Source organism: Seriola aureovittata, chromosome 6, assembly GCF_021018895.1.
Source record: "Seriola aureovittata isolate HTS-2021-v1 ecotype China chromosome 6, ASM2101889v1, whole genome shotgun sequence".
Classification (NCBI taxonomy): Eukaryota; Metazoa; Chordata; class Actinopteri; order Carangiformes; family Carangidae; genus Seriola; species Seriola aureovittata.
The window spans coordinates 2,673,153-2,686,077 of record NC_079369.1 but is presented as its reverse complement, the minus strand read 5'-3'; the positions used below and the strand labels follow the sequence as shown (position 1 = coordinate 2,686,077).

Sequence of the window (12,925 nt, the reverse complement as noted above, 5' to 3'; positions counted from 1 at the left end):
AGATGTGGACTGTCAACCATGACCATAACATCAGGTTCCTATCTATTACAATAATAAATCGCACATCTTTAGGTGCTGACTTCTTTGTGAAATTTGAGAACAAGGACAATTTGTCAATCTCAGTCAATCTCAGGTACTCATTAATCAATGACAGCGTTGCGCGACACCTCGGCTGTGTTCACGGCACTTGACGTGTCTCCGTCAACACAACAATGGCGGACGCCGTGGAGGAAGCTCTTCAGGGCAGCTGGTGAGACAATTTGTTAACGGATTAATGTTTTTAGAGACGTTATTTCGATTGTCAAACACTCGTGTCGGCTTCATCTGGTAGAATTTCATGTGAAGTAACTGAACATGAGTGTGAGTTTTAAATCTGCTCCGCTGACTATGGACGTTAGTCCGACAGCAGTTTGGTACCGTTACTGCTCGGCAGCTAGTCAGCTAATGTTAAATAGCCAAGTTGGTTTTGTTCAGCAGTCAAGTCTCCAAGATGGACAAAGATTACTAAAGAGCTTCTGAAAATATCAGGCACATATATATATCGTTTCATCACTTTCTCTCTCGTATAGACAAGTTTATACGCAGAGCTTGTTAGCTAGCAAGCTAACAATAATTAGCCTGATAGCCGGTATTTGTCGAGTTCTGCTTCGTTTTAAACCGACCTGAACCACACCTGACACCACCGTGGTTCTCACCTTATGTGCTTCATTCAAATAAAATCATGTTACATGTTACACGTGACGTTATGGACTTGTCAGAAAAATGTTGGAGTTGTCAGGATTGGTCAAAAATCAGTTCAAGAGCTCATTGATTCTCATTTATTTTTATTGGCTCACCTGTTAAATGGTCTCGCTGATGTTCAGCTAATTTCACTGGTTAATATAATGAAAAGACAACCAGAAATGATCAACCTACCATAACAAATATTTCATAAGGATATAACTGATGTCTGATTTTTATTATACTATTAATTTTTTGATTAATGTCAAATGTAATTATAAATACAGGTTACAGATTACCATACACAGCATATAATTGCTTATTTGGTTTTACCAAACGTCAAGATACTCCAGGTAATTTACAGTTAGTTATTACACAGAGACAAGCTGCAAATTCTGACATTTGAAAAGCTGTAACTATTCAGTGTTTGGTCATTTTACGCGAGAAATGACTCAATAATCATCATTTACTTTTCTGTAGATTGGCTGTTCCGTTAAGCCACCACTAATTTCAAGTCTACAAACTTCTGAATATAATTCACAGTATAAATTAACATGACTACAAACAAGTTACTGTCACGGTGACAGATGTTGAGTGATAAACATTCATACATTGGCCAGCATCATTATTCTCCACACCACGTAAAGAAATTTCAGCTTCGTTACATGGCAAAGATCAACTTTGCTTATACTTCTGTAGAAAACATTTAACCATAGTAACTGTGTGCTGTCCATGCCTCCTCAGGGACCAGGATCTAGCTGAGGCTCTGGACTCTGGGGGTTCTGACATGGAGATGGAGAGAGGCATCATCCAGGTCCAGGAACATTCAGCTCAACACAGGGCCAAGATGTGGAAGGTGAGGAATATGATATTGTGTCTCTTACTGTAGCTTAAACCATACACTTGTAAAAGCTCATAATCAGCAAGATAAGGGGTTTGTGTGTGACTAGAACTCGTCCACATGCCATGACGGTGGGAATTACTCATGTCGGGCAGAAGTCAACAGACTGGAAACACCAGCATCCCGTGCTCAAATGATGTGACGGCTGTAATGTCTTCATGACAGCTGTAATGTCTTCGTGACGGCTGTAATGTCTTCATGACACACCCACATGTTGGGCTTTAGTTCAGTCTAGTCTGAAACAACATACCTACAACATATTTTATACATGAAGCATGTCCACAAATGATGAAAGCTTCTATTTTGGGCAGTCAACACCTGTTCACTTCTGTAACCATAAGAAAGGGAAGTTTTATGTAACATAGCATTCATGGAGCCTTCATTCATTTAATGTACATTTAAAAAATTATACAATTGTCAGTATTAAATTGTATTAGGTGAATATATAATGTCTGTGCAAGTTCTCATGTGAGGGTGAATATATAATCTTTAAATATAGTAATTCATATGTTTTAAATAAGTTTAAAAGGAAAATAGTATGCGGCATTAATGTCTGTTAACTTAATAGGTAGATGTATTGGTTCTCATGTTTAATACCCCATTAAGAACATTAAAAGCCCAGTGATTGGCATTACGATTATCTTTATACTAAATCGATGGCAGACACAAGTTGAGGCCGTGTTTTATGGAGACTGTCCAATCTGTTAGATTTGTTGTTCAGGACAGACGTGCTGATTTTTTATAAACATTTCCAACATTTATCTTTTGTTCATCTGTTGCATCTGCAACAATTCCTGTCAACGTGAACCTTGTAAATTATTGCACCTACTGTAACTAACCAACTCTTAACTTTTGCTGCGTTGCTTGTAATCATGATCATCTGGTAAGAAACTTAAGCTAGCTCCTTTTGGTGAAAGGACTTTGTTCAGATTGCAGCTGTTGGTGGGTTTTAAAGTCTCAAATAATATCACCAGTTAATATCAAGTTACACAGCTGCATTGAAGATGTGTGTTTATCAAGCGTCCCTCTCTCACTCAGTGTGTGCATGTTAAGCAGTGCCTCCTTGTTTTGTGTTGGCAGATCGCTTTAAATGTCTCTGGAAAGGGAGACAGTCTGTCTCCCTGGGACGGCGTCTTCGATTTACCAGAACAGACACTCATTCATAACCGCAGTCAACAGCTGATTGGTGAGTAAATGCATGTGCCTCTAATACCTGAAACAATGCTGATTTTTATTTATTTATTTTTTTTTATTTTTTTGGGGACTGCGGCACTGAAAGGACACAGTCAGCTCCCAAACATGAATAGCGTGAAATGAGTTGCTGCAGAACAGAGTTTCCATTACTCTCTGGTTCGTGTGTGTCTCAAGTCGAGGCAGCAGATCGGACGCACACACTCGGATGCACACACTTGTAAGCAGCAGGAGAGAAGAAAAACGTGTTGTGTTAATTTTAGGTCTCAGTCACACAGTCTGCAGGTATCTAAAGAAGGTCCTCAGGATTTCAGAGGAACAAATATCTTTTATTTTTCTACTCCTCCGACAAGTTGACAAGCTCAAAATAGAAAGTCTCTTATTAGAAAGATGCCAAGAAAAACTCGGCATCCAGAAAAAGTGCTCTTTCATGTATATTTTAATAGTTGTGTAAAATCTTACTCGAGGTTCTTCACTGTACATTTCTCTGCTTTTTGAATGTCAAATGTTGCATCTTGTACAAGAACAAACACTGTCTGAAAAAACTTAAAATGAAGAGTGCACATTTAAACACAGGATCCAGAAGCCGTTCTGACAGTTTTATTGTCATAATTAAAGATGCTTAGGGAGATGGTTAACGGATGAATGGATGGATGGATGGATGGATGATTTTTCTTCTGTACATGAGAGATATCAAAATACATAAAGACAAAATAACTAACTAACAATATTAAAAGAGATAAAGTAAATCAAGCTGACATTACTTCCACCTACTTCATTTATGCATCCACTATCTCTGTATTTTCTTGGCCTTCGAGATATTAAACATCTATTGCGACATAATACAAATAAACAGTCAAAGTCATGCAACAATAAAAGGCTAACTAACAAACAACTGCTCTGATATTAACTAAATAAAGTAGCATAAGGGTGGTGTTATATAACAGAAGGGTGGGGTTATATAACTTCCTGGGTGTGGTTAATAGGATGAAAGGGGATTTGGGGTAATGCAGGGTTAAACTTGTGATTGAACACCTTCCTTGGTTCCTACGTTTAGATCAGCTCAGAGCATCAGAGGAAGAGAGGCGTGACATGGTGTCCGACGTTGAGTCAGTCATCACTTTCTACTGTAAGTCCCGCAACATCACCTTCACTCCAGAGCTGAGTTGGCCGCACCTGCTCCAGCCTTTACTGGGGCTTCAGCTTCCCCGCAGCGACCTCTACAACTGCTTCTACGCTGTCATGAACAAATACATCCCCAGGTGAATCATCTGAGCCTCACTGTCTGTTTCATCCTACTGCACATAGAGACAAACTTTAACTGTGATGCCTGCAAAAATATGTTTGTTTCAGGGACTGTGTGCCGAACGGCCGACCCTTCCACCTGTACAGACTACTGCTGCAGTACCACGAGCCAGAGCTCTGCTCCTTCCTGGACACCAAAAAGATCACACCTGACTCCTACGCCATCAACTGGGTGAGTATTTCTTTCCCCACATGTTATTTCCCAGTGATTCAGACAGTTAATACACACGTAGCCATGTCTGAACTGTGTGTCCTTGTTTATCTCTCCTCCACAGCTCGGCAGTTTGTTTTCCAGTCACTGTCTTCCTGACGTCACCCAGGCCGTGTGGGACTTCTACCTCCAGCAGGCCGACCCCTTCCTCGTCTTCTTCCTCTTGCTTGTCATGCTCGTCAATGCCAAGTAATCCGCTGCTACGTGAAACTTCACAGAAACACGATCACACTCACGAACCTTAAGTGTATATTTGACTTGTCTTTGTTTGATTCCCCCTCAGAGAGTCCATCCTTGCACAAGAGGGAGACGGCAAAGAGGACATCATCAGTAAGTTTGGCTTCCTGTCTTTTTGTTATTTGTGGATTTTCTCTGTATCTGGTTAAAGCTGCGGAAATGAACGAGGATCTTTCCGTCACAGAAATGCTGGAAGCGTTTCCTTCTCTCCTGGAATCCGAAGACATTGAAGATTTGTTTTCTCTGGCTCAGTATTACCAGAGCAAGACCCCTCTGTCGCTCAGAAAGGTGAGGCACTGTGTACAAATACAGAGTCTTGTTTTTGATACATACAGAGTAGTGTTAGAGAGCCAGGACTCGGGGGGGGGGGGGGGGGGCTTACAAAGAGAAGTCATTGTTTAAAAACCATTGTTGTGTCTTTGCTTTTTCCGCCCTGGTAGATGAATCAGAATCTGTTCGGCAGCAGCCTGGTGGCTCTGAAAGAGGAGGACATTGACCTGAGTCAGGCCCTGTGTCTCCCGGTGTCTGTCCCTGAAATCCTGCAGGCCAACCAGCTGCAGCAGGTCAGCGACGCTCAGGTTACATTTAACTCACTTAAACTAACGAGGAAATGATTGACCTTTTGGCGAATTAGCCATGTGAGAAGCAGGAGAGAGAAGATGATGTGTAATGTGATAACAGTGGATTTTACTCTCAGGATGGGGTACGGTTCTTTGTGGTGGACTGTCGGCCTGCAGAGCAGTACAACGCTGGACACCTGTCCACGGCCTTCCACCTGGACTCTGACCTGGTGAGACATTGACAGTAGGGATTCTATATGAACATGTATATTGACTCTATAAAATGTATATGAAGTAAAACATTTGTTCCTTTCCTCCAACAGATGCTCCAGAATCCGTCTGAGTTTGCTCTCTCTGTGAAATCCCTGTTGGAGGCTCAGAAGCAGTCTTTAGAGTCGGGCTCCATCGCCAGCGGAGAACACCTGTGCTTCATGGGCAGTGGGAGGGAGGAGGAGGACATGTACATGAACATGGTGTTGGCCCATTTCCTGCAGGTGAGGGATGAAAGAGAGGGATGGAAGGTTATCTGGACTGATCTGTTGCTCCCTGTGTGGAAACAGTTTGATAAATGTAATAATTTCTTTTTCTTTACAACATCTCCGCTTCTCCTGCAGAAAAACAAAGAATATGTCAGCATTGCAAAAGGAGGTTTCATGGGTAAGTACATGTCGGTGAATGGTGTGTATGTATATTAGATATGGGTAAGAATTTAAACTCACCGAGGTCTGTGTGATCGCAGCGCTCCAACAGCATCTGGTCGACATGAACGTCGAAGGCCTCGACTCCTCGTACGTCCACTGGATCGTCAGCACATCAGGATCTCACAGCAGCCTCAGCTCTGCTGATGTAAGTGGCCAGAGATGTTGAAAACACAGTGATGACAGAGTTTGGAAAAGTTGCTTCATAAAATTGAATGTCATACAGGATGTGTAACAGAACAGACAATAGTCCCTCGAGTGAGGCAGGTATATTTCTTTAAGAAAGTGAGTTTTACCTGTTTTCACTCCCAGGATCATATCGTCCCTGTGTTTTTACTGTATTTCAAAGAAAGCCTCTCTGTGATTGTGGCCCAATCCCTAGTTTTTGACTAGGGGACATCTCTCCACTCGTTTTGCAAAGCAAATACAAATTGCAAGTCAAATAAAAAAAAAAAAAACAAAAAAAAACAAAGACAGTGAACAACCCAGGGTTTATCATGAATCACAGCGTGCTCCACGTCGGACATTTTACATGGACTGTTTTCTGTTTCTGACGACACAGGGAGAGTCTCTGAGCAGCCCTGGAGATGGCAAAGGTGTCAAGTCCTTGGTGAACAAAATGACCTTTGCTCTCAAGTCCAAGTCAGTAAACGTAAAGGAGAAGATGATCAGCTTCATTGAGAATACCTCCACCCCTGTAGACAGGTGAGGCCCCGGTTCCCTCTCTGTAGTAAAATCAAAAACACGGTAATTTACTGTGAAACCTTTGATACGTCACACAGTCTTGTTTATTATTTACATTAACATTGAGATTTGTTTCTGTAAAATGGCTGCATGATATGCAAAAAAAAATCTTATTGTGATTTGATTTTTTGTATTTTATTTTCACTGAAAATTTTTTTAAAATGATGATGAAGTGACGAAGTTACGTCCAGAGAATATGATTTGTAGGCCGGTGCGTCTCTGTAGCTCCACAACGCTTATGCTGCTAACAATGCACACAATGTTGAGACACTATTTTTATTTTTATTTTTAATTAATATATATATATATATAAAAAGCATTATATTTTGAAATAATTGCGCAGCCCTAAGTGTAATCAATATATTAAAAAAAGAAATATTACATTTCTTAAGTTTGACATTTATTAGATGGCGAATGGGAAGTCAGGCCGCTGTGTGTGATTTGGAGTTGATGCATGTTTATGCTGATGTAGTCAGAACAAATGTTTCTTATGACCTTTAGCTGCTTTTCACAATATGCACAGTGGACTGACATGAGGAGGGACTGGACTACTCTGAACGTGGTCGTTTTGACACTGACATTTAATTCTGCAGTTCTGTTGTATTCTAACTTCAGCTCACCAAACCTTGTGCCTTATTCCATTGCTAGAATATCTTTCAATCTGCCTTGGCCAGAGAAGGTGATTCCAGATCGGTAAGAGCTCCCTGACATCGAGCTGTTTTGTCACCTGCATGCCCACTGGCTGCAGACCCACACCAGCTCCCCTCCCCCCGGGGGGTTGTAGGACACGTAGTGCTGTGTCACATTAACGCATGCTTAGTACCTAGCGTCTCTGCCAACGCCGCTCGCTCGTATAATAACGCTACACATTCCCATACAGTCTGGGCGGGCTGCGTACGACGTGTTTCTTAAGATCTGTCTTCATGCTTTCACTAACATGTAGCACTGCTGTAAAGGTCTCACTGTCGAAGCCGCTGTGGCCTTTCAGGAAGCATTAAGTCATCTCCACACCCACAACTCAAAGTAACTGAGGCGTTTTAGGGAGAACCTCAGCTTCACCGCCGTTTGCTTGGAAATGCACTGACCAGTCTGTCTTTCCATTTCATTGTTCTTTTAGATGATAGTCAGGGCTATGCAGACAAATTAAACTCCACCTTATTGATATAAATGACTGCAAATAGCCCTGATTCTCATTCAGTGACTAATCGTAGACTCCTGGATCCAGTAAAACGTGTCATTTAACCTCTTTCTTTGTATTTAACAGTGAAACCTGTGGCAGTAGTGAGCTCAGAACGTTTACTGCAGCCTGGAGATCTTCATGCCATTGCTATTTGTGTGCAACCCTGCTGTCACGTTTATATAATGTCACTCTTCATCACTTACCACTGATGTGAGGCTTTAAGTTGCCCTGTTTTTTTGTTTATTTTCCATCTGTAGGCACGTGAGCAGCAGCGACCGTGTCGGCAAACCTTACCGAGGCGTAAAGCCCGTGTTCAGTATCGGTGATGAAGAGGAGTATGACACAGGTGAGGTTGCCAGGTAGCCGCGGTGAAAAACCTACATTGAAGGTGGCGTTGGCTCATGGAACATCTAATGTGGAGAACACATTCAAACGCAGGATCCAGAAGCTTCCAATGATTTATTTCCACAGTTCAGGATCAGGTCATTGGTTTACATGATGGATAGATGGATGATTTTCTCTACATGAGATCAGATACATAAAGACAAAATAAATACAATTAAATCAACTTAAAATGTCAGCACAGACCATAAACTGAAGTAAACGAAGCTGACACTTACTTTATTCATTCATCCACCATCTCGCCACTTTCTGGTATCAAACAAAGGAATCTAATGAAACATCGTACAAATAAACAAAACCAGGCAATGATGTCAACCAAAGTAGAATAACAAGGTTTGAAAAGTCCATATTACAAGTCCGACTCGCTGGTTCTCTGTTGTCTCTGTTCTCCTGGTTTGGAGGGAAAGGACTTGCATATGGATGGGACGGGTTATATATAACCTCTGGGTGTGGTTATTGAGATGATGGGTGATTTGCAGGCAGGTATTGCAAGTATTAGACTTGTGATTTAACACAAGGGGAAAATTAAAAGCGGCCGTCGGAACCTTCAAGACTAAAGAAAGTTTAAAAACTGTCTGAGCTTTTATTTAGAAAAACAGAAGATGAACCTCCGCCGCTTCTCTGTGCAGATGAGATCGACAGCTCGTCCATGTCAGACGATGACAGGAAGGAGATCGTCAACATTCAGACCTGGACAAACAAACCGGATGTGAAGCATCACATTCCGTGTAATGAGGTGAAAGAAACTGGTCACATGTTCCCGAGGTGAGTGGGACGCCTGCCTGAGCGACTTTGGTAATGTGTCTAATAGATGTCATGGGCGTTGGAGTACGGAGGAGGGGAAGTTGCATTTAAACGTGACTAATTCCCACTTCCCTCAAATCAAACGAACACTCACTCTGCTCCTTTGTGTTTCCAGCCACTTGCTGATCACAGCGACTCACATGTACTGCCTGAGGGAGATCGCCTCAAGAAAAGGCTTTGCCTACATCCAGTCCAGACAAGCACTGAACTCTGTGGTGAAGATCACATCCAAAAAGAAGCACCCTGAACTGATCACCTTCAAGTTTGGCAGCAACAACTCGGCTGGAGTGGAGATATCGGCGGTGGAGAGGTGCTTGTTTTACAGTCGCACATTTCAAATTTGAATCTGGGTGATTTTAAAACAGTGATAAAATGCAGAGGCTGTATTTATTACTTGATGGGGCGCCACTCTCATGTCTGGACGGTAAATATGAAACTGGGGCCAGTGGGCAAGTAGCTTAGCTTAGCATAAAGATTGGACACCTGAGGAAACAGCTAGCCTGGCTCTTTCCAAGGTTTAAAAATACACCTACAACCACCAGTTAACATTGTTTATTATGTGTTTAATGTGTACACAATCAGAGGTGTTAAAATAACAATTTGTGGTTTAATGGGGAGCTACATGCTGTAGCTTCATCTTAGCGGAAAACAGGTGCGTTCCAGTCTTGATGCTAAGCTAAGCTAATCGTCTAGTGGCTATAGCGTGATAATTAGCATTCAGACGGGACAGCGGCATTAATCTTCTCATCTAACTCTCAGCAAGAAAGGAAGCTCAGCATATTTCCCAAACTGTCACAATATGTGTTACAGTCTTAATTAGACATACACTCGTTATCTTAGGATATTACAGCTAATCCTTATGAAACTCTTTAGATAATAGAATATTTTCTATTTGTTGGTAGTGTTTTGTAGGATGAAACTTCACTTCTGTTTCCTCTTTCTCTCCCTTTCTCTTAGATATTTGATACCAAACGCAGGCGATGCCACCAAGGTCATCAAGCAGCAGATCATGAAAGTCCTAGACGCTCTGGAGAGCTCGTAAAGGGAGGTGACGGTGTGGCGATTGGGGGGCGGGATCACGACGGCGAGCCGTGACACAAACTATAAGAGTCTCCGTCTGCCAAGAGTGAAACCTTCTCCCGCTCTCCCTCGGCTGTCCTCCCTCCTGGACGGATCCAGTGCGGTGTTAACTGTAAAGCCCTGTGTGTCTGTGTCTTTGGGACATGGGGGGTGGGGGGGGACACACACCGCTGACTGCAGACTACACTGTGTGTGTTGAAATACTTGGGTGCTCTGCAGTCATCAAACCGTTCTCTTATACTAATTTAAAAAAATCTTGGTTATAGTGTATGTTTTACGTTACTCTTGATAAAACACGGGATCTCATTAAGGTGCAATTCCACTTTGGCGATTTCCCTCTGGCCTTAACGTAGCGTACAGACCGACCAGTGGCGGACCTGTTCAATCGTCACATGACTGACCTTTTTCATTTTGACTCGAGCATCTCCATTCTGACCCCCTCTGTTTTGTAGTAAACAGTAATGCAGTTCAGTCATGTCTCTTTATTTACTTTTCGGACGTGTTCGGTAGATTTAATGATCATTGTTCTGGAGAGGACGTGAGCATGAGTCAGCAAACTCCATGTAAAGATGCACATCCCAAAAAAAAAAAAAGAAAAAAGAAAAGCAGTGCTGGCACATGAGGCAGGTTTCCTACCGCAACAACTGTTTTTGATAACTTTTTTTTTTCCAGCAGGCAGCCTTAAATAGAAATTATTTGAGGGTGTTTATAAATATATGATGTATATATCGTGTAAACTGCTCTATATCAGCACAGACCTTTGCAATGTCGTTTTGGAAGCATATCCTGATAGTTAGAATATGCAGTGAAACTTAAAAACTGGTTTCTAAACCAGCTCACAAGGTTTGAAGTTCCCCTTCTTTCTAGAGTAAGAAGTGAGCCTTTTACAGAGTTTCTGGGAGATAATTTATTCTCTGCTTTTACATATAATAATGAATTAACCTCATCTCATAGCAGTCGGATGTAGCTCTCCGAAAGCATCGTTCACAGCCCCTCTGGACTCCATCGGTATTACAACAGGAGGTTCGGTGATTGCAGTTATTAAGAGCCTGAGCACCTTAGTATTTTCCATCCCGTTCAGATTCAGTATGTGAATGATTTTCCCACTTAAAACGCTGATAATGAAGAAGGCTGTTACTGTAATTGACGCACCGCCGTACTATTCAGAGAGAAAGGATCACTGCATTAAGAACTGAGCTGTGACAGGGATTAAAATCAGTCCGTCTCATCTGTTTGCGTTCGTCATCACTCAGCAGCTTTCGTGTGCTCGCCACTTTTGCCTTTGGCCTGATGGCTGCGATGTGTGACATTGGCACCAGCAGTGGCAGCATATCACAGTGTACCGCTACTTCTCATCTAAATCTTACAAACCTGATTGGGACTTTTCCTCGCTTTTGTTCTGGCTTACGTATTCATTTGCGCTGAGGTCTTGTTGTGTAGGCAGCCTGGGTTTAAAGTGTCCAAGCCTCTAAAGAGATGCAGCATGTTCCTGACAGATCCAGTGGAAACTTCAGTCCAGAGAGGGTTTATCTCTGTTATCCTTTAAAATGACAGGAGAAGTCAACAAAGGCAACAAAAACAAGGCAACAAAAAGCAAAAACTTGAATTAAAGACTCATAAATCTGGTCTTTCTTCCCTCCAGTCTTTCATAGCATTCCTGTGTAACCCACGCATTGTGTTGTAATTTGTAATTTTGTGATACTTCTCAGTATTCTGTTGACTGAAAGATCCTTGACTGGGAGTCTTTACATAACTCTGTAACATCACTGGCAAATGATGTCAACCACTAGTCGAAACGCAACATGTCTCAGTGTAATTTGCACCTTACTGTACTGCTATTATTTTCTAAGCGTTTCTGTTTTTAATAAATGGAGATTATTCGACTGCACCCATGGAATTAGTCATTCATACACTGTTATTTGACAGATATGTAGATTAAATGTCTCATATAGCATAAAGGTCTGTGTCCATGTGTAGTGTGATTATAGATCAGGTCTAGCTTCTATATTAATACTGTGAAAGTATCAAAGCCTCAGTCCACAGAGAAATGCACACAGCCTGTATTCAGAAACTGAGCCTTAAAACCAGCCGTCAGGACTTCTGGAACTTTGTGATGTCACAACGAAGCAGTCACCAAGCCCCGCCCACCTGGACCCACTATCCAGACCTTAAAGGATTTGATTTCTCTGAGTGTTTTTACCTGAAATCTGCTATATTTTTGTTGGATCTCTCAGAAAAAAGTAAGCCAATCAGAATAGATGCTCAGAGCCTCCTCTCTTCTGATTGGCTCACAGACCTGTTGTTACTAGAGCTACAGAGAGAAGCCTGATGTAAAACTACACTGAGATGGTTTTTGGTTCTTAAAACCACAAATATATCTTCTCATGGATCAACACTTCAAAATAAAACACTGGATATGTGTAAACTATGGAGCTTTAAAATAGTTATATTTTTTGTGACTTTCATGAAAAGCTACAATGGAGTTAAATCCTCATTTATCCTCCACCTTGGGAAGAACAAAAGTTGCTATGTACAAAGCAATGGTCGTTGTGTGTTTAGTTTTAGGGCAAGAAAAAGCAAATGCATTCTTTGCTCTAGTGTCCGACTGTTGTAAACAGGTTTCTGTGGAACAGGAATTTCATGTTTTATTTATTTATGTTTAAGACGAGTATGGAAATATCTCTGCAAAGAGAAAAAGAGCCTTTAGCAACAAAAAGAATATAATCCATAAGAATAGTTATAAAGCGCCACATGTTCAAAGTGTTAAATCAGATGTAACTGTAGATGATATAAATACAGTTTAAACGAAGATCATTTCTATCCAGTTTGTTAATTTCAATATTTGCAGCTGACTCTGTTGACCATTGAGAAAACATTCAAGAGTCTCGCACT

General features: G+C 41.5%; 1 protein-coding gene across 4 annotated transcripts; it reads left to right on the top strand.

Moving 5' to 3' along the window:
- The first annotated feature begins 154 nt into the window (after nucleotides 1-154).
- tbc1d23 (TBC1 domain family, member 23) lies at nucleotides 155-11,921 on the top strand. Of its 4 annotated transcripts, none has more exons than XM_056379160.1 (19): nucleotides 155-250; nucleotides 1,465-1,576; nucleotides 2,702-2,807; nucleotides 3,870-4,074; nucleotides 4,166-4,289; nucleotides 4,393-4,517; nucleotides 4,612-4,658; nucleotides 4,750-4,853; nucleotides 5,006-5,128; nucleotides 5,263-5,355; nucleotides 5,449-5,619; nucleotides 5,740-5,782; nucleotides 5,865-5,971; nucleotides 6,386-6,528; nucleotides 7,216-7,260; nucleotides 8,005-8,093; nucleotides 8,779-8,914; nucleotides 9,069-9,263; nucleotides 9,911-11,921. In XM_056379160.1, the coding sequence occupies exons 1-19, from the start codon at nucleotides 213-215 to the stop codon at nucleotides 9,993-9,995; spliced, it is 2,091 nt and encodes a 696-aa protein (XP_056235135.1). In that variant the 5' UTR covers nucleotides 155-212; the 3' UTR covers nucleotides 9,996-11,921. The 4 variants fall into 4 exon arrangements, with proteins under 4 accessions (XP_056235135.1, XP_056235134.1, XP_056235137.1 ...); XM_056379159.1 differs by having other exon boundaries at nucleotides 5,006-5,143; XM_056379162.1 differs by lacking the exon at nucleotides 7,216-7,260.
- The last annotated feature ends 1,004 nt before the right edge of the window (nucleotides 11,922-12,925 follow it).